Raw genomic sequence first — 19642 nt, 5'->3', positions numbered from 1 at the left:
TCCCAGCGGCGTAGCTAGGTGCGAAAGGGTCCCAGTGCAAGATTGATTTCCGGGCCCTTCGATGTAATAGGAGAATTCCCTAAAGTTTTCCGAAAATTCATCGTAAGAATTGCTTCTGCTTTTTACTCTTAAATGCCTAGGTTAGTAAATACTAATGATATAGCTGTTCTAAACTAATCAAGAAAATTGGTGGCACGTAAAATTAAACATTTGCAATGGTATTAGGTTAGGTTTCTGTGATTACGTTGCTTTATAACACTTATATTTAAGAAACCATAAGCACTGAGTATGCAGTTGCTATGTTTAGTAAACCTAAATATATTTTTTCACGATATTATAATGTCTCTATAAGTACTCAGTCGGTCACTTTTAAATTTAAAGAGGATAGGCTTTGTCGACGAATGTTTCATACAGTAGGAATTCTTGCTATGTATTATAAGGATTCACTGTAATAACAATATGGGCTGTGGTGAACACATACTAAGTGATTGGTGGCTAGCTGAGAGATTCCTTACGCTGGTAAAGAAACCTGTTTGTATCCGTATAATATTCGTTAGACCCTACAGGTTGTAGATAAGTGTGTGCGGCTCTGCAATGTGGCTCCCGCGGGTCCCCCAGCGGACATGAATTCCCGGATTTTCGAATTCCAAAATAGAATGAGAACAAATAGAATTATTATTGTTATTATTATTAAAATGTGGACCAAAGCTTGACTATTAAGATCTATTTTGTGCCATCAAGCATGTTTGTATAAGAGCTGGTTAGAGTTATGCATGAAACTAGTGAATAATTATTTCCTTTCACTACCCGATTCAAATTAGTAACTCCTCGTTCTTATCACGTGAAAGTTTAGTTAAACTTTATTCAACCAGCGAACCGTTAAGCTTTATTGAATCAATATATGACACACATTTCCATCATCAATACCGGTTATCAAAGTAAGTTAATGTCAAATTATATTAATGTGGGAAATTACATTCTTGCGTGGATTTGAGGAAGGGTGAGTTTTTCGGATACTGTTGATTAAAATGTTAATACCAAGCACAAGCACATACATGTAGGCCTATTTGATATTCCCGACCAAAGAGGTTTGAAGTGGTTGGCCTAACAGCATCTGATTTAACTAGACGAAATAACAGTTCACTTACTTAAACAGCAGCCCGGACATAGTAAAATAATGAGTGTATTCAGACTTTTTACTAATAATTTGTAAAGAAGTAGCAAGCATAAAGATACAGATGATAGATGTAGGCCTAACATTTTGATATGTTGAAAAGGCTGTACAAGGAAAACAGTGATATAATAAATCAACAGAGAGTGAAAATGACTTTTCAAGTTTATAATTTCAAAAGAATGGTGCAAAAATATCACAGATATTTTAAATAAAAACAATTACGTACAATTATTCATTTTATGAATCTTTCAATTAAAATAAGTTCTGTATATATATTCCTGCTTACCATGAGCATGCGCAGACTATCATGGTATATATTTCTATAGTTCTTGTTAATAATAATTTTACATCTATATAGAGCATAATGCCAAAGATCCAGTCACCTGACATGCACAAGCTTCTAATTCCACTCACGACATGGTCGTTACAATGGTAACAACAATTATCTCACAAAGATAACATTAAACGTATCATAAAAAAATTCATTTAATCTCAGATTATTTTTTCTTAAAATACTTATGTACATTTTGTGCAAAAAATATTTAGAAGTTGCTATGAAAATAGTTAACATTATCAAAATGTATTTTATTCAGAATGTGAGTTTATATCTACTCAGTACCAAACTTTGAGAGGTTATATTTTGTTAGGGTTTATATTCTGATAGATATTCACAATTTAATATTAAACAATAAATCTTGTGTCGTCTTGTAGACACCGATGCCTTACAAATATCTACTTATCTAAACTAGACTTAATTAAATTACTGATAATACCTTCCTTTGGTGGTTGTCGTTGAAGACACTACATTATACCAGAAAATATAAACATTAATATCTTGAATAAAAAGAATAATGCAAACTATTACGTAAATAAAATACATTAGACAGCCTAAAAGTTCAACGAACTTGTATTTTAACATCCATTAGTTATTCAATATTTTCTTTTCCTCTTTAAAAAATCTGTAATTAATCCTCAGGAAAGACAGCAATTACTTATAACTAAGTTACCGAACGCATATTAGATACACATGACACACCCTCAAATATTTACAAAATTAAATCATAAAACAGATAATACAAAATAACAAATATTGTAACAGTATCTATATATTTTGAAGGAATTTTTTAGTCGATATTCTCTCATTGTTTTGAAGAGAACTATCTTTAAAATTAGCTATATAACAAATATATAATAATAAATAATAATAATATGAATAAACACAAATTTAATTAATATAAATGTGGTGAAGATGTTTTGTTTATTTGAGTTTATATCTATATATTTTTATTTTTCTTACTTTCCTGCGTGGACTGTGAACCAGTCGATGTCCTGGAATTATTTATTGCCATTCTTTTGTACATTTTATTGATTGATATATGAATAAAGAATGATACACCACCGACTACAAAACAAATTAATTAGCTTATCGTATGGAGACACTGCTCCATACGGAAGTCTCATGATATAAAAGTTTGCTCATCATCTAGAAGAGGTACTAAGATGAAATGGTCCAGCATTCCACACACACTCTATTTCCTGCAAAACAAACGATAAATCATATCATCAAACTAGTATAAATCACAATTAATATGATGAATTTAATTGTTTTGATGTTTTATCAACACAGAACTTCTAGTAGAAAGGTTTAAACAATTTCTTTAATTCAAGCCTGTCGTAAGAAGTTAATGTTAATAAATAATAATAATGAATTAATAGACAACTTATTCTAAATATATCGTATTTAGTTAATACATAACGGCAGGTTAAAAAAATATAATGTAATTAATTTGTCTAATTTGCAAAGCAATACAAGGCAGAAATTTATTTTCCTTTTGACTGCACCCCTGATGACCTAATCTTGCTAAACTCTTTTAATAGCTCACTTCCGACTACATCATAACTGCAATTAGTCACACCACAGTGTCATTCTCTCTCTCTAGCAAATCCATTAAGTTGGGTTGTTACTCCGACTTTTGCGCTTATTGGCGATTAGGTATTGTAAATATAATAAATAGGATAACAACATCTACTGTAATTCTCAGAGTAACAACCAACCTTTTTAGCAAAGCGTTAATATACTATTATATGTTCTAAAGTGTAAGCTGGTATTGAGCACTTTATCCTAATACTGAAGTAAGATGTAGTAGTATTAGCAGTCATGTAGCCGTCATACGGGCGTATACTTGCCATACTTGACCATGTGTTTCTCAGCGCCAAAAGCCAAGCCCACATTTTGACTTGATATACAATTCACTTAAATTTGACTAGCAGAAGTACCGTGGTACCGATGATGTTCGTGTTTAAATATTCTAATCCAACAACTGATTGTTCACCATTGTACTCACAAAACCGTAATATGTCATTTATAAACATTACCTGACTTTCCATAATCAAAAATGTGTTCGTATTATTAAGTGCGAAATACATAAAAATGAAAACTTACATTTCTTTAACTCGATTTACAACAATGCACATAATCATACTCATCAACAATAATACCAATAACGCAGGCGTAATAGCAACAACCGCTACAAGATTCTGTGAAAAACATTCTGCAAAGAAGAAGGTAACATCATTATTATAGTAACACATTAAAAAAAAAAACAAACAAACAAACACACTATGTCGGCGAATCCAAAACCCACACAGTTTCGACAAAGTTTGAGTTTGTATTTAGTACGGCTGGATCAAATCTGTCCTAGTGTCTATATGGAAAATACTACAAGACAGTGTATGGCAAAGGATGACTAGATCTCGGTTGAGATACAATATAAGCAAAAGCTTAACATAACAACCTGAATTATTTAGTATATTATACACATTTATTACATTTATACAAACATGTATTTACAACGCTCTAAAAACGACATTAATTTATAAATTTACAAATTAGTAGTGTATGTGCAATTAGTGTTTGTGATCAATTAAGAATGTTAAAATGGAATAGTAAACGAACTTACTGTCCGGCAGTGTTGGAAGCATTGGTGGTGGTGGTGGTGGAGTCCTCCATGCCCATCCATTCCCAGGTACTCGTCCGAATCCCGGGCCACCCTGTCCTTGTCCTGGTAGGCCGACACCTGGCACAATAGGCACACCAACTCCTGGATTACCCATACCCGTACCAGGGATAACCATACCAGGGATACCCATACCAGGGATACCCATACCAGGGATGCCCATACCAGGCACACCCATACCAGGTATACCCATACCAGGCACACCCATACCAGGCATACCCATACCAGGCATACCCATACCAGGGACACCCATACCTGGAATACCCATACCTGGCACACCCATACCTGGCATACCCATACCAGGACTACCAGGTACTGGGCGACCGTCATTATTTCCCTTTCCTTGGTCAGGCACACCAGCTGATTGTCCAGGGTACAGGTTCAAATCCGGACCAGGGTTTGGATTAGGGTTTGGATTTGGTCCTGGTCTTGGATTAAGATTGGGGTTAGGATTAGATCCTGGTCTTGGGTTTGTTTTGGAGTTAGGATTAGGTCCTGGCCTTGGGTTTGGATTTGGGTTAGGATTAGGTCCTGGTCTTGGGTTTGGGTTCGGGTTAGGATTCGGCCCTGGTCTTGGATTCGGGTTTGGGTTAGGAATCTGCTGTCCTTGCCTAGCCCTAGGATTTGGGATACCACCGACGATCCCAGTGCATGGATTGCTTGTATCTGGCTGTTGAGGACATGCGTATTCGACAACACTGCCTAAAATAAGAAAATAAGTATTGTTCAGTTTTATAAATAATTTTACATGTTTCAACATCATATGCCAATGACTTATTGTTGTGATGTGACAGATTAGTCCAGTATTTCAAAGATACGATGATTTAGTCCTTCAAAAAAAAATCAGAAAATTCAATAAAACGTATCTACATGATTGCAGGCCACTTGATTAAGGATAAAATTACTTGACACAATAAGCCAAGAACGATTTAAAATGTCAATACGATTTTTTTTAATGGTTGGTGTCCTCGTATTATTATTGAAGAGCAAGTAGGCAATCAAATTGTTTACTAATTGACTATTCGATACTCTGAATATTGCTAAAGTGGTTCTCCAATACTTTATAACCAAACCTTCACAAAAACACTATTATGTTAATATATTTAAATATTATTTTTCCAAATAATAATCCGTTAAATATTTTCACAAACATTTTTTCAAGTCGTCCTGTAAATACGCTCTTGTGTTTTTGCTAGTATACATTTTAGCACACAATCCATTTTGGTCAATCATATGACACTTAATAATGTGGATGTTGTAAGAGCTTTAATATCAAGAAATACCGTAACTCACCTGTTGTAGGATCATTACGAGTACAGATTAACGTCTTCAGATTGTAAGCTGTTGGGAACCCATATGATGTCCAAGGTCCTATACCGTATGTGATCGCAGTGAATGAATTCCCCGGTGCTGGGTTCATGAGTGTGTGTATGCCTTGCATCAAGGCCATCGACCGACTTCCTCCGTAACTGACGATCTTTCCCGAAGCAGGCACGTATTGTGTACCCGTCATAGACGGAATAGAGTTGACGTTGATCATGCTAAGAATTCCTGGTGATGAAATCATCAGATTGACAAAAGGATGAAAATAATCTCCGCCAGAGATGTTGAAGGTACCAAATGTTACTCTATCTTTAATATACTGTTCTACTGGCGGAACTATTGTCATGAATGGATCACCTATCTCGTCACTGTCTCTGCCCTTTGCGAACTGTAATGCCATAATAGGTTGGTTGGAGCTGATGGTGGTAATAGTATCACCAGGTACGTTAAACTCTTGAAACTCGCCTTGGTTCTGTAAATAAATCGACGCACCTGATATCTGAACACTAGTCCTTGCACGTGCTGCAACCACACGGAATATATACCCGGCTGTTCGATTCAAAAACGGCATTAGTGTAAACATACTTCCCCATGTTGGGACAGGTGGAACCATTTCAACCAAGTGATCACACCTTGGTAATCTACCAGGTACCAATGTGCACGTGTTACCGCTGACGACAGCTACGGAAGCGGTTGCCTGTATTCTGGTTCCCGTCATATCCATATGACTTTGAAACTGAACGGATTTCAGACGATTAAGGGTAAATGTGTAAATGTCTCCGGGAGCATACGACATACCATGGTAGGTAACTGGTGCCTGGAATGTTATCTTTATCCGTGTGTTATCCTGAGTTGAGGTTATCATTACCTCAGAGAATTCTTCGGGAAGTGGATCGTATGATGCAACAAAGTATTCCTTACCTAATGCATCTACGGGAATTGCTAAAAAGGCTTCCGTGGATTTGGCGATATCGTTTAGAACTGCCACGGACACATCTTTTGTTGATGAAACCCATACCGTGCCGTTTTGGACATCACAGCCATGAGCTGCCGCTTGCGTCGGTAGCAACATGCGCACTTGCCCGAGTCCGTTTAACATCTGCGTCCTCCGGAATCCAAGACCCGGAATACTGATGTCTATCTTGTTAGAACCCAGCTCATGGCCGGTTATCATCATAATTATGTTGTCTGGTTGCCGGACATTACTCGGAATACCGAAGATAAATTGGCGCCCTCTGGTGTCTGGTGTCTTTGCCCCATAACCTGACAAAGTAAAAGTTGTAATACCAACAAATGACGTCATAATATCATGGCGTGTCAGAGGAAGTTGTGAAATGTTTGTTAGATGCTAGTTATTGAAAATTAAAAATTATTAAAATTAAAATCAAATATATACATAAAATAATTCATTGCAGTTGAGAAACTGAATTGCGAAATTAAGTTGTTTTTGTCGTTTAATGTTATTTATAACAGATTTCCAAGCGACAATATTCTTATGAAAGAATGAATCAAGCTATGTACGAATATGAATAACATAGACCTACGGTGGATACACACGTCTGGTAAGTAAATTTTGGAGAGTTGTGAGTGATAATTGGAAATGGATTTAAGAATAAGGAAATAAGATAAAGCTTTGGACACAATATAGATTTGATATTCATAAATACGACTGTATAAATAGGAACTGAAGCTGGTTATTTAAATGAAGGCCTAGACCTATATAAAAATTGTGGATTAGTATAATAGATGTCTGTTGCACTTCTATGTATGTATGTATGTTATTAAATGAAAACAGAGGAAGTATGTTACCTTTTTTGAAAACATGCTAAACATATGCCAAAAAAAATTATTGACGATATGAGTGTTTTTTTTTCTTAGTTTTTACTTCTTATTGCGCTTCGCATTTTCTATTCTCCTCATTGTCTCCATGGATCTCAACTAAATTATTCTTGGCTGTACTGTTTTAGAAGACAAGGATCGGCTTATACTTATATTATTTTCAGCAAAGGATTGTCAATTTAAATTTCTGTATAATCATTGTGCGTTTAGCAAAGGTGAACACAACGATATCTTGGTGATCCTTAACTTAGTTTTCAACTCACTGTGAGACTCAATATATTTTGCTGATTTAATACCTTTTCTAAAAAGAATGTCTGGTAAGAATGAAGGATATTATTACTTGAACGCAAATAGAATGTTTCTAAACAACATCCTAAGTGGTTATTAAGCTCAGGGATTCACTTATCCATTTGTAAAACCATTTGCCACAATTATCTTTAAATTTGTCAACAGTCGTTAACACAAATTTTATTTTAAAATGCTAAACATTTCACAACAGTTTGAGATGAGGAAAACAGCGTAATTGCATAACTCTTTCCAAAAAAACAATGAGAGGTTCAATAATGATTTTAAAATATGTGACTTTTACTTACTCTGTGCATGGAAACTTGGAGCATTTGCTAGAAAACATAATAGTAAAAACATCAACATTGTGAACGGTGGTTTTCCAACACTAACTATAGGTCTTCGTGTGCAATATCATTCGATTCAGTAGAATAAGCGACCAAGTTATTCTGGTTTTTTTTAAGGATGCTTCCTCGAGCCTGGTTCGTGAGTGAGTAAACGTTGCAACTCTTTTGGTACCAGGTATCCAGCAAGCAGTTTGACCAATGGCATGGCGCTTATTCATTCTGAGTCATGTACAGCATAATATCATCTTCCTCTATCTAAATTAGATTACGATAGTTCATACTTTTTTTTCCTTCCTCCAATTGCCTACGCGTTTGGAATTCGAAGGGGTATACTGCACTCTTAACATTTCCTCTGGAAAATTGGAAAAGCGTAAAGTTTTAGTGTTAAAATATGTGACTTTTACTTACTCTGTGCATGGAAACTTGGAGCATTTGCTAGAAAACATAATAGTAAAAACATCAACATTGTGAACGGTGGTTTTCCAACACTAACTATAGGTCTTCGTGTGCAATATCATTCGATTCAGTAGAATAAGCGACCAAGTTATTCTGGTTTTTTTTAAGGATGCTTCCTCGAGCCTGGTTCGTGAGTGAGTAAACGTTGCAACTCTTTTGGTACCAGGTATCCAGCAAGCAGTTTGACCAATGGCATGGCGCTTATTCATTCTGAGTCATGTACAGCATAATATCATCTTCCTCTATCTAAATTAGATTACGATGGTTCATACTTTTTTTTCCTTCCTCCAGTTGCATACGCGTTTGGAATTCGAAGGGGTATACTGCACTCTTAATATTTCCTCTGGAAAATTGGAAAAGCGTAAAGTTTTAGTTTTAAATTCTATATAGAAATATAATAAAATACATTGAAAGAATATTGTCCGTACAAGTACATGAAATATATACATTATAAATATGATCGTAGACAAAGAAAGGAAATCAACTATTCTCATATATGACAATATAAGTACAACAAAAGATGGTAGTTTAAATAAAATGAAAATGTAAAGACAGTAAAAGTATATATGTATGTATATATTAAACGTGAAATAACCATAAAATATCATATATATATATATATATATATATATATTACTTTATAATGTTTATATTTATACTGATAAAAATTCTAACTCAAAAATTCATATAACCACAAATAACCATAAAAATAAATATTTAAAAAAAACATAAATTAATTTTTTTTAAATATATTTTAAAATGTTTGTATTGATCTTTTATAATTTTAGAAATTTAAAAAATATTATGATATTTATGTTATAAAGCATTTTTTCTGGGTTATGTATTTTGCTGTTTTTTTATTATTGTAATTGTTGTCTTTTTTTACTAGGTCCTGTGGGAGAACAGTGGACATTCTACTGAATGGGGTTCCCAGTATAAAGCATAAAAATATTAAAAAAATAAAAATTAAAAATAAACATTTAACTTTATAATGTGTTTATTTATAATGATAGGAGTTCTAACAATTCTATGGTGGAATATTATTAATTTGAATTAAAACAATTACTAAATAGTATATAAAGGACATAATAGTGATAATGCAGAAATCCGAAGTCATATTGACACACTTTCTCTTTATGCAATCTGTCTGTAACCACTGAGCCTACATTCACGAGGCTGACTTTATGAGACATTATAAACCTGTCTATACTTTCAAGTTTTTTAATTCAAAATAATTACCTAGGCCTATGATTTAGGCCTAGTAATCACTTACTATAATATTTTCAGAAATGACTTAAACCTAGTATGCTTGCGTTTTTTAAGACTATAAGGAAGTTAGAGATGAAGTTAAATTGTATACAAAACAATTACTTTGAGAACAATAGATTACAAAATTTATAGAATCGTACGCCAGAAATGCTTGTTCTGGTTCTCTGGTAACGCCGACCTCCTAGGGCTCCGTGTTGGAGGGAAACAGGAGGGGTAGAAATAGTGTCGAATGTTGTTTGAAAGGGAAAGACGTTTTGGTGGATGGATACACATTTTACAAAAATACTGGGTTCTGAAATTGAACAAACTAAGAACAAATTGAGACGAAAGGAAAATATCAATGAGGTTTTCATTTTAAAGAAATAGAAAAACCAATATACAACAGTATAATTCGTTTGGTCTTATCTGTACCTTTTGTTCAGTGTGGTAGGTAATACCCTTTATGGAACATTACAGTAATATTCTGCTATAAAAGAGTAAAATAGGAACAAATTTGAAACTGGTCAAAACAATAAGAACACTGAGCCTGGAAAAATTTGTACTGTTTCTTATAAAGAAAGTGTAATGCAATCGAACTAAATTGAAATAAAAAGAGAATATTATGGGACAGTATATGTCCCAGAATTATTAAATAACAATGAGATAGGATAGTTGCGCTACATCCTCTTTGGGCAGCAATATCGTTTGTCCTTGTTCCTTCAAATTTGAATGAAGTGTAATTCTTCAGCATGATTCGTGATTGTTCCGCTACATGATGTTAAATTATTTAAAAAAAAGAACCTTGTACCCAAAGAAATGTTATAGTGATTTAAACACAATGAACGGTAGGAATATTAATCAGACTGATTAAACGACAGGTGATTTACAATGTACTATTAAAGTATAATCGTTTGTACATCAAGATTTTCCAATCGTAAAATCTAACCGTGGCTTTAAGCGTTTTAGGAGAGTCTCTAGCAAGGCAAGTAATTCAGATATGATTTTTTTAAGGCCTGTTTGGCGAATCCATAGACGGAAGAAGATACTATTACAAATGATGAGTAATAGATCTAGAAGTGGATAATGATAGAATATTTGTTTTAAATCATCACGTTGTTACTGACGTTTTCAGTAACCTCTTTCGAGAAAACTTTCCGAGATCAAATCTGCGTCACAATTATCGTCCTTCACATATATTTTATTAACGCAATTAACGTGATTCAGGAACGACCTGATCGTGCCATTCACGGGGATACGTTTCAACTCAATTTTATTATATAAATAGAGATGACGTATATATTTTAAGGTTTTGTTTTGGTTGCTGTTGTAGTCGAATTATAATACGATCAGACAAAACCGTTTAAAATGTTGTCTTTCTTAATGTCTTTTGGTGTTTTTTTTCCTTTTCTTTTCTTTTTCTTTCTAACATTGGTTAAAAATTTTTTTTAATAATATAGGCTTATAATTTTTTAATGAATATTTGGAGTTCCTAAGTATTTTAAAACTTCATGCAATTTATATTCTATAAATCGTTATGCATAATTTGTCTGCTGGCCGAAATATTTATAATGGGATCTATAAAGAAAGGTTTCTGCATTACCGAAGTAATCTTCCCATGTAAATGCCATTTGTACTATTCAAGCATTACATTAAACAAAATACTGATTTATTCGTCAATTAAAACAGACAGATGTTATATACTTGTTAAACAGTGTCAGCCATTCCCAGCAAAGCTATAATTCATCAATAATAATTTTACTCACCGAATCATTAAATCAAGCAATTTTTTCCAATTATTTCCGTTGGCTTTATATAAATATATGATAGAAGAATACTATATAATGCAGTATTACCAATATAAGTTTGTTGAACTGATAAAAAAAATGAGAATTTCAGACATTTACCCATTCATGATTTTTAAAAAGATTTTGAACAAATTGATATATAGGAGTCTTTTTTGCCTTCATGGCGTGTTATCGTACTGAACACTCAGTAGTTCCCAAATACTTTAAAACATTTAAAAAACGTAAGTGATTCGGGTGAGAATCAAACACGTACACGACCTCCAGATAACTAGCCTGTTATAATGTTATAACTACTAGACCACCGAACTTGCGCAAATTAATATAATAGCAATTATATATGTACTGCAATTATGGTAAGTAATTTAATTAGTTATAATAAAATTATTAACGCACAATTAACGACAAGAACGACAAAAAAAATCCTCGCTAATTTTACAGTTGCACAATATACTGTTCACTGACATAGACCTTTAAATTGGGTGGTAATCAATTTAAAGCTGTTCGTAGTAAAAGATCTGTAAATTAATGAAAATGAATTTTGCCGGTCTGTGATTCAACGGAAATTGATAAGATCCACAAACGTAAGCATATAGACATAGACTTCATTCAAAAGTTCCTTACCAACCATCAGTCACCCGATACAGTTTTTTGTTGGTAAATTGGTAATCACAGGGCTAAATCCCTATTTAAGGTATTATAATAATAAACCATTTTGTAGTCTAAACTGCGCATGCCCATATCCAAGGTTACTTGACATACTGTAATTTCATTCTTTCCTGGACATAAACCTATGCTGTGTGTTTGGGAGGGATATTAAAAGTATTCCACCATGATGTACCGTATGTATGTTTACCGTACTTGCGTGAATAAGCGCCCGGCGCTTAAATTATTTGTTGCACTTTTAAGGGGCGCTTATGAAAACAGAGTGGAAATTGAGGGGACGCTTATGGAAATATATGAATATTGGGTGTTTTTTATCGGAGCTTTGAAAATTCAAGTGAAGATTTTGAATGAAAAATGAAACATATATAAGGACATCTGGAAACCGAAGATTGCGAATGGTTCTGGCGCAGAAAAGAAATCGTCCAGAGAGCATTGCTAAGAATGTCAGTTTCAACAGCAGATGAAATGGTGGTGGTGGTGTACTGCTAACCATCTGCCGATTGAGATAATTAGCAGGTTCATTGCAGGGCTTCTTGCAAAATTTAAACGTGCTAAAAGTTGCAAATTGTCAGGAATTGAAAAAAAAGGACTAGAAAAATGTAAGAAGAGGAAAGTTTGAAAGATACTTTCTCATCTGCCCAGAAGAAAATGTCCTCATTTTTTAAGTTGACATAAGATGAATATGTGCATACACTCCATAGATCAAATCATGCCACCAAAGTCCCGGGATTGATTGGATTATTGGCTTGCTAAGAAAAAAATCACACGATATTTTTTTAAAAATGAATAAACATCGAAGGGGCGCTTAAGAAAATGTTCACACTATTCGAGATGGGCGCTCATTCAAACTGGGTGCTTATTCGCACGAGCACCGTATATCGAATGAACTTGATATTATGGGCATGCGCAGTTCAGACTACGAAATGTCTTATGAGAACTATAAAATCTTGAAAACTAGCCCTTTTCAATACCAATTATTAGTAACATCTATTCGATATCATAATGTTTTTTTATTTTATTTTTTTGTCAAGAAACACTTAAGCTTATTATTATATTGCATGTCTTTGAACGCTGAAGTTATATTTTACTTCTTAAATGATTCATATGTTTACCTCAGGGGACATAAATTAAAGTTTGGTTACTCTGTTACTGTTTCTTATATTCAGAATAATTATTAAGATATTTTCCCAATAGTTTCGAGATATTGTTTCGGCGGCTTGGCTAACACAAACTTGTTTAGTCTAATGAATACCATGGACTTCAGAAAAGTGTATAGGCTAGTATGCGAGATCGTTATTCAAGTCGCTTTTAATGTTGTCGAATACATGTATGCTTGTCATAATAATAATTTTAGGCTTATATTCGTATTTACAGTATTTGGCCATGAACCATGCGAAAAAAACGGCCATGAATTGTTTGGAGGTCCTGTGATTCTGCTGAGTTGTAAAGTATGTGCCATCTATTTGTTCGTTTTGGTTTATAACTTGATTTTTATTTGTTCAATTTCTTAACAAAATGCAATTTCTTTTTACAACAACATTCATCATTATTGCCGTGGCATAATATTTCATATAATATAATCATTTTCGGGCTCACCATTTAGTAGAATTTCAAACTCCGAACGCATAGGCTGAATTGCCCACTGACCACTGAAAAGAAACTCGTCTTAGCCTAAATATTTTACAGTAGGTCTGTTAATAATCTCCTCAATAACCAGTCCCAAGTGCCGTACCGTACGATCCAAGGGAACATGACCACATGTTTTGCAACCTGTCATTTCACTACGCTGAACAAAAACCATTAGAAATTCATCGGCTTATAGCTTTGTTCTAATTACTAGGGTTAATCAATTAAAACCACAGCACAGTACCAATAATAATGTACACTATGGCTGTGACTGTACACGTAGAATAGTAAACGTACACACTATTTTACAACGCCAACGCAAGTATATATATTTAAACACTGATAGTGTAAATCGTATGAAACATTATCATCTCAATTGTTATATATAATTATATATTGTTATATATAATTCTGTAAGATGGCTCAAATACGGGTAAAACTGTCTGCTGCTCAGCTTATAACTGTCGTTGCGTTCCTGATCATTACAGTGGTTTTATATTTAAATTCAGTAGGCCTACCGGCAAAGATAACAGGTAGGATAATATATGTTGACGTAATGTATTTAAATTAAATGCATTTAGCCTGTGAACTTTCGCTATAATGACTCTATGGTAACGTCATACGTACCAAGGGTGTGAGAAAACATCCCGTGGTAATCATGATTATGTGAGGGTTGTATTTTCTTTTTCTTTACCATTATTTATTATAGTATGCACTGATTATGTATAGATAATATTAAACAATCTGTTCAATTTTACGTAATTAGATCCGTCTGAAAGTAGGTTTAGAAGCATTCATTGACTCGAATATATTTTAATTATATATTTAGGCCTAATATATTTATAGGCTGTTGATACAAGAAACCTCAAAGCGTTCCAATGCCGGCAATCACACAAACCTAGGGGAGTATTCCTGTACCAAACATTAATAGACTCAGACTACACCACTATCCTATTTGGTGAAAGGCGAGACAAATTATACAAACGAGTAGTTGAAACTCGATTATATGTATAATTGTTAATTTTTAATAATATTTGTAGACCTATATATAATTACCTATATACATATATAGGCTATATTGTATGTATAATATATACATACATATTATATGTATAATATAGTTAATTTTTAATAATATATACCGGTATTATAGACAATTACCATATACATGTACTGTCGTATATTATATATGATATTGAAGGGAGTTAGTCGTTAACACTGTTGAATAAGTATAATATAAATCATCAAAGGTACATACACAGTGTTTAAATAAGGACATGATGGAACATCGTAGGCTACCCTGTAGCTTTTCAACGACGATAGGACTTTATTCTTTGAAAAGCTACAGGGTAGCCTATACGATGCTCCTTCATGTCCTTACTTAAACACTGTATATGTACCTTTGATGATTTATATTATATTTATTCAAAAGGCCCTTAGGGGAGAAGCAAGTTAGACCTACTATGAAAGCTAGTCCACACTTCCAGCGCTTTGAGACCGTTTCGGTATAAAGCGCTATATAAATCTAACTACATTAGGCCTCATGTCATTTCAATGTTTGTCATTGGTTTAGTTTGTTTTAATTTTTTGTTTTAAATTGAATTAGAAGGTTCTAAATAAGTGGTGAGCCCTCACGAGTCATTAGTGGAATAAACTCTACTCCAAGCTAACGTCGCCTTCTGGAAACTTGTAAAATCATGGTAAAATATTGTGCCACAGCAAGTGAATATTTACCGGAGAGACTGTAATCCTAAGGTTTAATATTTTCGTATAATTTGAAGGCTTAGGATTATATAGCCCTTACTCTCCGCCAAGATATGAAAAATAAACCACATTTTAGTCCAGAATAGAATATTGTACTCATCTCTTGAGCATGTTCTCATTGATTTGTGAAAATGAGATGTATCTTCCATATTCTGCATGGTTCGAACGACACGCTCTCCTATGGTTCTGGTTGTAGAACAAGCTTCCTCGGATAAGGACTATGAACCGTAGGCCCAGTGTACACTTTGGATCGTGTGCACTATAAAGAACCCAGGTACACCCAGGTACATCATCCGAGACGAGTAGGGGAATACCCTGGTGTAGTGGTACAAAAGGCCCCTGTTGTGGACGAGAGTTGCACCGGGCTACCGAGTAGCAACACACAAAGGGACGATCCATAGGGGAGAAGAAAGCCATTGATTGAGTTCCTTGTCCACGTGTCCAAGCGCTTTGTATCCATTGGCAAAAAGCGCTATATAAATTTCTATTTAGATTTCAGATTTTTCAATGTACAATAAGAAGATTATTAATACAGTGAACCACATCCAAAAAAAATTAACGGTACAGGTACTCTATTATGAAAATCAAACCCACATTCAATGTAACAAATGTCAATGCATACGGCACGTAAATATATGTCACCAAGTAATCTTTAACTTTATCCTTTATTTTAGATGTGCATCCTTTAAAATACGACGGCAGACGACATCGAGAGACTTTAAAAAGACATCGCCAACCTGTTAAACATTCTATGAAGGTATTAAGTATATTATATCCTTAATCCACCGATTGCCGTATGGCTCAGGGAGTAGTTTTGCACTGACGTTGAAATCTGCGGTCCTAATAATAATCTACATTCCGCATTTATATGCCTACTTAACAGTCATTAAGCCGGACACTCAGTGAGCCCGACGGTTGGCCAACGCGATTCTATGGAGAACGTAACGCCACAACGCACGTGCAACGGATCGTTTTTTTAATTATGGTCCGTTCAGACTGCCACCAAGAATCAACAGACGGCGTGGAGTCGGCTATAGCGCACACAAGGAGCGAAGTTGGATTCGTCGTACGACGAGTCGCGACGGTCGTACGATGCAGTGATTGTCGGCTTAAAGTGTAGCTAAATTAGAACCTAGTATTGTAAATTGATAAAAATGCTTTATCATCGATTTACCTCGACAGGATATGCACATGCGTGTGATAATCCTACTTAAAGCTGTGTCAATCAATGTGTTACGTGGATGAATTAATTCAATTCCACCTACAGGTGAAGTCCAGAAAAATACAAATTATTATACTGTACCACACCTTCTTTTTAAACCGTTATTCTTTACCGGTAACTGTATCTGCATCATGCATCTGAAGTGTTTAGAAATGGTGTTGAATGGTTTCTATACATATTATTCTCGAAACCCAAACGTTCCCCTGCCGCTTTAGTCACTGGAAATAACTCACAGAATCGCAATTATCCCCTGGCCTTTACAACCCTGAGCTTTAGGAGTTGTAGTACTTCAAGAAGATTTTGGTAGACCTCACCGGTGAATTTTACTGAATGGGGCACAAGGTTTATTTAATACAAATACGGAATAGATTTCTGTGATACTAAACCCTATTGGAATTCGCAGCATTAGCCTGCAGTAACGAGTGGATCTTATGGCATACTTTATTAAGTATAACCAATTTTAATTTATTTATTCCTATAAGTTCACATCTCACAACCATCCTGTAGATTATCAGTTATTATAATTATTATTATAATTATTATTATTATTATTATTATTATTATTATTATATTATTATTATTATTGTTGTTGTTGTTTTTATTATTATTATTGTTATTGTTATTAATGTTGTTGTCGTCGTTGGCTGCGGCGGCGGCGTCGTTGTCGTCGTGTTTTTCATTTACATTACCGTTTTGGAATTGTTAAAATGAGTTTTTAATTTATTTGTACCGAATTGTCTTGACTTTTTATAAACCTAGCATATTATTAATATTAGTATTACTAAAATCCTTATTTTTGTTATTGACAGAATTGCAGTGTAGAAAAGTGTACTTTTGAAGAAGTCCAAAGAGAAAGGAAATTGCACGCTTGGAGGGTATGCAACACAACAGAGTATAGACAAACAAATAATTCCTATTTCGCTCGTCATCGTTTTGATCATATGTATTATTTAAACAGAACTGGTATCGTATTTTGTACTGTTCCAAAAGCGGCGAGCACTACTTTAAAGAAATTAATGCTTGCCTCAAACGCATTAGATTACAATTTTGTATCAATAAAAAACACTCACGACGTGTTTGATAGACACGTTATAAAACTTTCAAAATTGCTCGAGACCGAAATAATGAACATATTACACAACTCTACTAAAATAATGATTGTCAGACACCCGTTCACTCGACTGTTGAGTGCATTTAAAGACAAGTTAGAACCAATTTGGGCCGAGAGTTATTTTCCCAGGTCTGATTTCATATTACATATCCAGACACAATTAGGGCTAGAAAAGAGTGGGAGGATTACATTCAGTGATTTCTTGCGGTATTTAAATCTCCTTGATAACGAATATCATCTCGATGCACAAGAGCATTGGCGAGAGATTTATAAAATATGTATGCCATGTGAGGTCAAGTATGACGTCATAGGAAAATTTGAACATCTTTACGATGGTGAACTTGAATCGATATATAGGTTATTGAATATCAGTGATGTGTACATTCAACCAGAACATTATACAGGCGCATCAGAAAAAATGGTGATAAAACAATATTTTTCAACTTTGTCAAAAGAGACATTGAAGAGGCTTTACCAGCGTTATCGGATTGATTTTGCATTATTTTCATACAGGATGGAAGCAGAAAAAAGCGTTTAAAACTGCAGTTTAAACAGAATAATATAGCAAAGTAAACTAATTTTTTATTGTTACATCGTTCTACCACTATGCATCATAGACTATTACTTGCTTTTCATTACTGTATATTATATCTGTACGGTTCACTCTAAAGAAAAGGAGATGTGAAGAAAAGAGCAGGAGCTCTTGAAATGTTTGCTGGTGTTCAGTCACACAAGCAAGGCCAAGGGCCACTCACGATAAGGGGTTAGGATAGTTGAAAAGAAAATGGTTGACAAAAGATTTAAAATATTATGCAAGATGAAAGGAAACTGGATACAATCAGCTGACAAAGTATTCCAAAGAGAAGAGAAGCAAGACAAACAAATGAATTTGAAAATGTGGAAGTTCTGCAGCTTCAGATCTAAGCAAATCTGGTGTTTCTGGAAAGCCTACGAACAGATGGGATAAGTTGAAAAAGCTCCTCAGAGCAATGGCGATTAAAATAACGGTAAAGCAAACTGAGACAAGCAACATTGCGCCGATGAGCCAAAGGTTCCAGCCTATAAAACCCAGCTCTGGTCCGATCAGATGGATAACTCGACGTTGATATTTATCAAGAGAAAGATGACAGACGGGAGCTCCAGAGACTGAACAAGGTCTAATGGTGGATTTGTGCAAATGAAGTACTGCCTCATGTGTAAGGAATCTGCTGGCCCGGAACAAGCATCCAAACTTCTGTGTATGATGTATGATTAATAAGCTGAAATGGCAACCGTCTTCCTCTCTTCCTTTTTATTGACTTACTGTTAATAGTTAAATAATAACAGTGCTCGAATAAAAAAAATTATGTAATAATCAAAGTGAGTGTCATGTCATGTCATTGATAGACGCTGCATTCTCGAATCTCGTCATAGAAACATAATGTTACTATATGTTCCTATTTGAATAAATTGTCTATATCGTGAGATGTCAATCGTGTTCATCTTCAATTTAAATTATATATATATAATATATATATATATATATATATATATATATATAAATGGGCTCCACTTAACAAAAGCTCTCAGTTGTATAAATGAAGACAGACTAGTAGTCTTAACTCTGTAATAATATCGTTATCGGGCCTCTAACGTAGTCTAAACGGCATGATACTCGCCGAGATAGTGAGAGATTTCGCTTTCGATTCCCACCAGAGACCTCTTTTTTCATACAACTATAATAAGGAACTTTCGTTGAAGAACTATGTTTGATACGATTTAT

General features: G+C 34.2%; 2 protein-coding genes across 3 annotated transcripts; one reads left to right on the top strand and one right to left on the bottom strand.

The window, feature by feature from the left end:
* Positions 1-1324: 1324 nt before the first annotated feature.
* On the bottom strand, positions 1325-8155 carry LOC117109602. The gene is made up of 5 exons (XM_033251982.1): positions 7947-8155; positions 5485-6777; positions 4135-4893; positions 3618-3726; positions 1325-2710 (listed from the first exon to the last, which is right to left on the bottom strand). Exons 1-5 carry the CDS (start codon positions 8002-8004, stop codon positions 2704-2706), a joined length of 2226 nt encoding a protein of 741 aa, XP_033107873.1. The 5' UTR covers positions 8005-8155; the 3' UTR covers positions 1325-2703.
* A 5428-nt stretch (positions 8156-13583) lies between these two features.
* LOC117109603 (carbohydrate sulfotransferase 10-like) lies at positions 13584-19338 on the top strand. 2 transcript variants are annotated; one of them, XM_033251984.1, is made up of 3 exons: positions 13584-13605; positions 16222-16304; positions 17579-19338. In XM_033251984.1, the coding sequence occupies exons 2-3, from the start codon at positions 16299-16301 to the stop codon at positions 18416-18418; spliced, it is 846 nt and encodes a 281-aa protein (XP_033107875.1). In that variant the 5' UTR covers positions 13584-13605; positions 16222-16298; the 3' UTR covers positions 18419-19338. The 2 variants fall into 2 exon arrangements, with proteins under 2 accessions (XP_033107875.1, XP_033107874.1); XM_033251983.1 differs by lacking the exon at positions 13584-13605 and adding an exon at positions 14027-14316.
* Positions 19339-19642: the final 304 nt, after the last annotated feature.

This window comes from Anneissia japonica, unplaced genomic scaffold, assembly GCF_011630105.1.
Source record: "Anneissia japonica isolate Jap-2015-1 unplaced genomic scaffold, ASM1163010v1 scaffold287829_len2072220_cov186, whole genome shotgun sequence".
Classification (NCBI taxonomy): domain Eukaryota; kingdom Metazoa; phylum Echinodermata; class Crinoidea; order Comatulida; family Comatulidae; genus Anneissia; species Anneissia japonica.
Note: the sequence above shows the minus strand (reverse complement) of the source record. Positions and strands in the feature narration are given on the sequence as shown.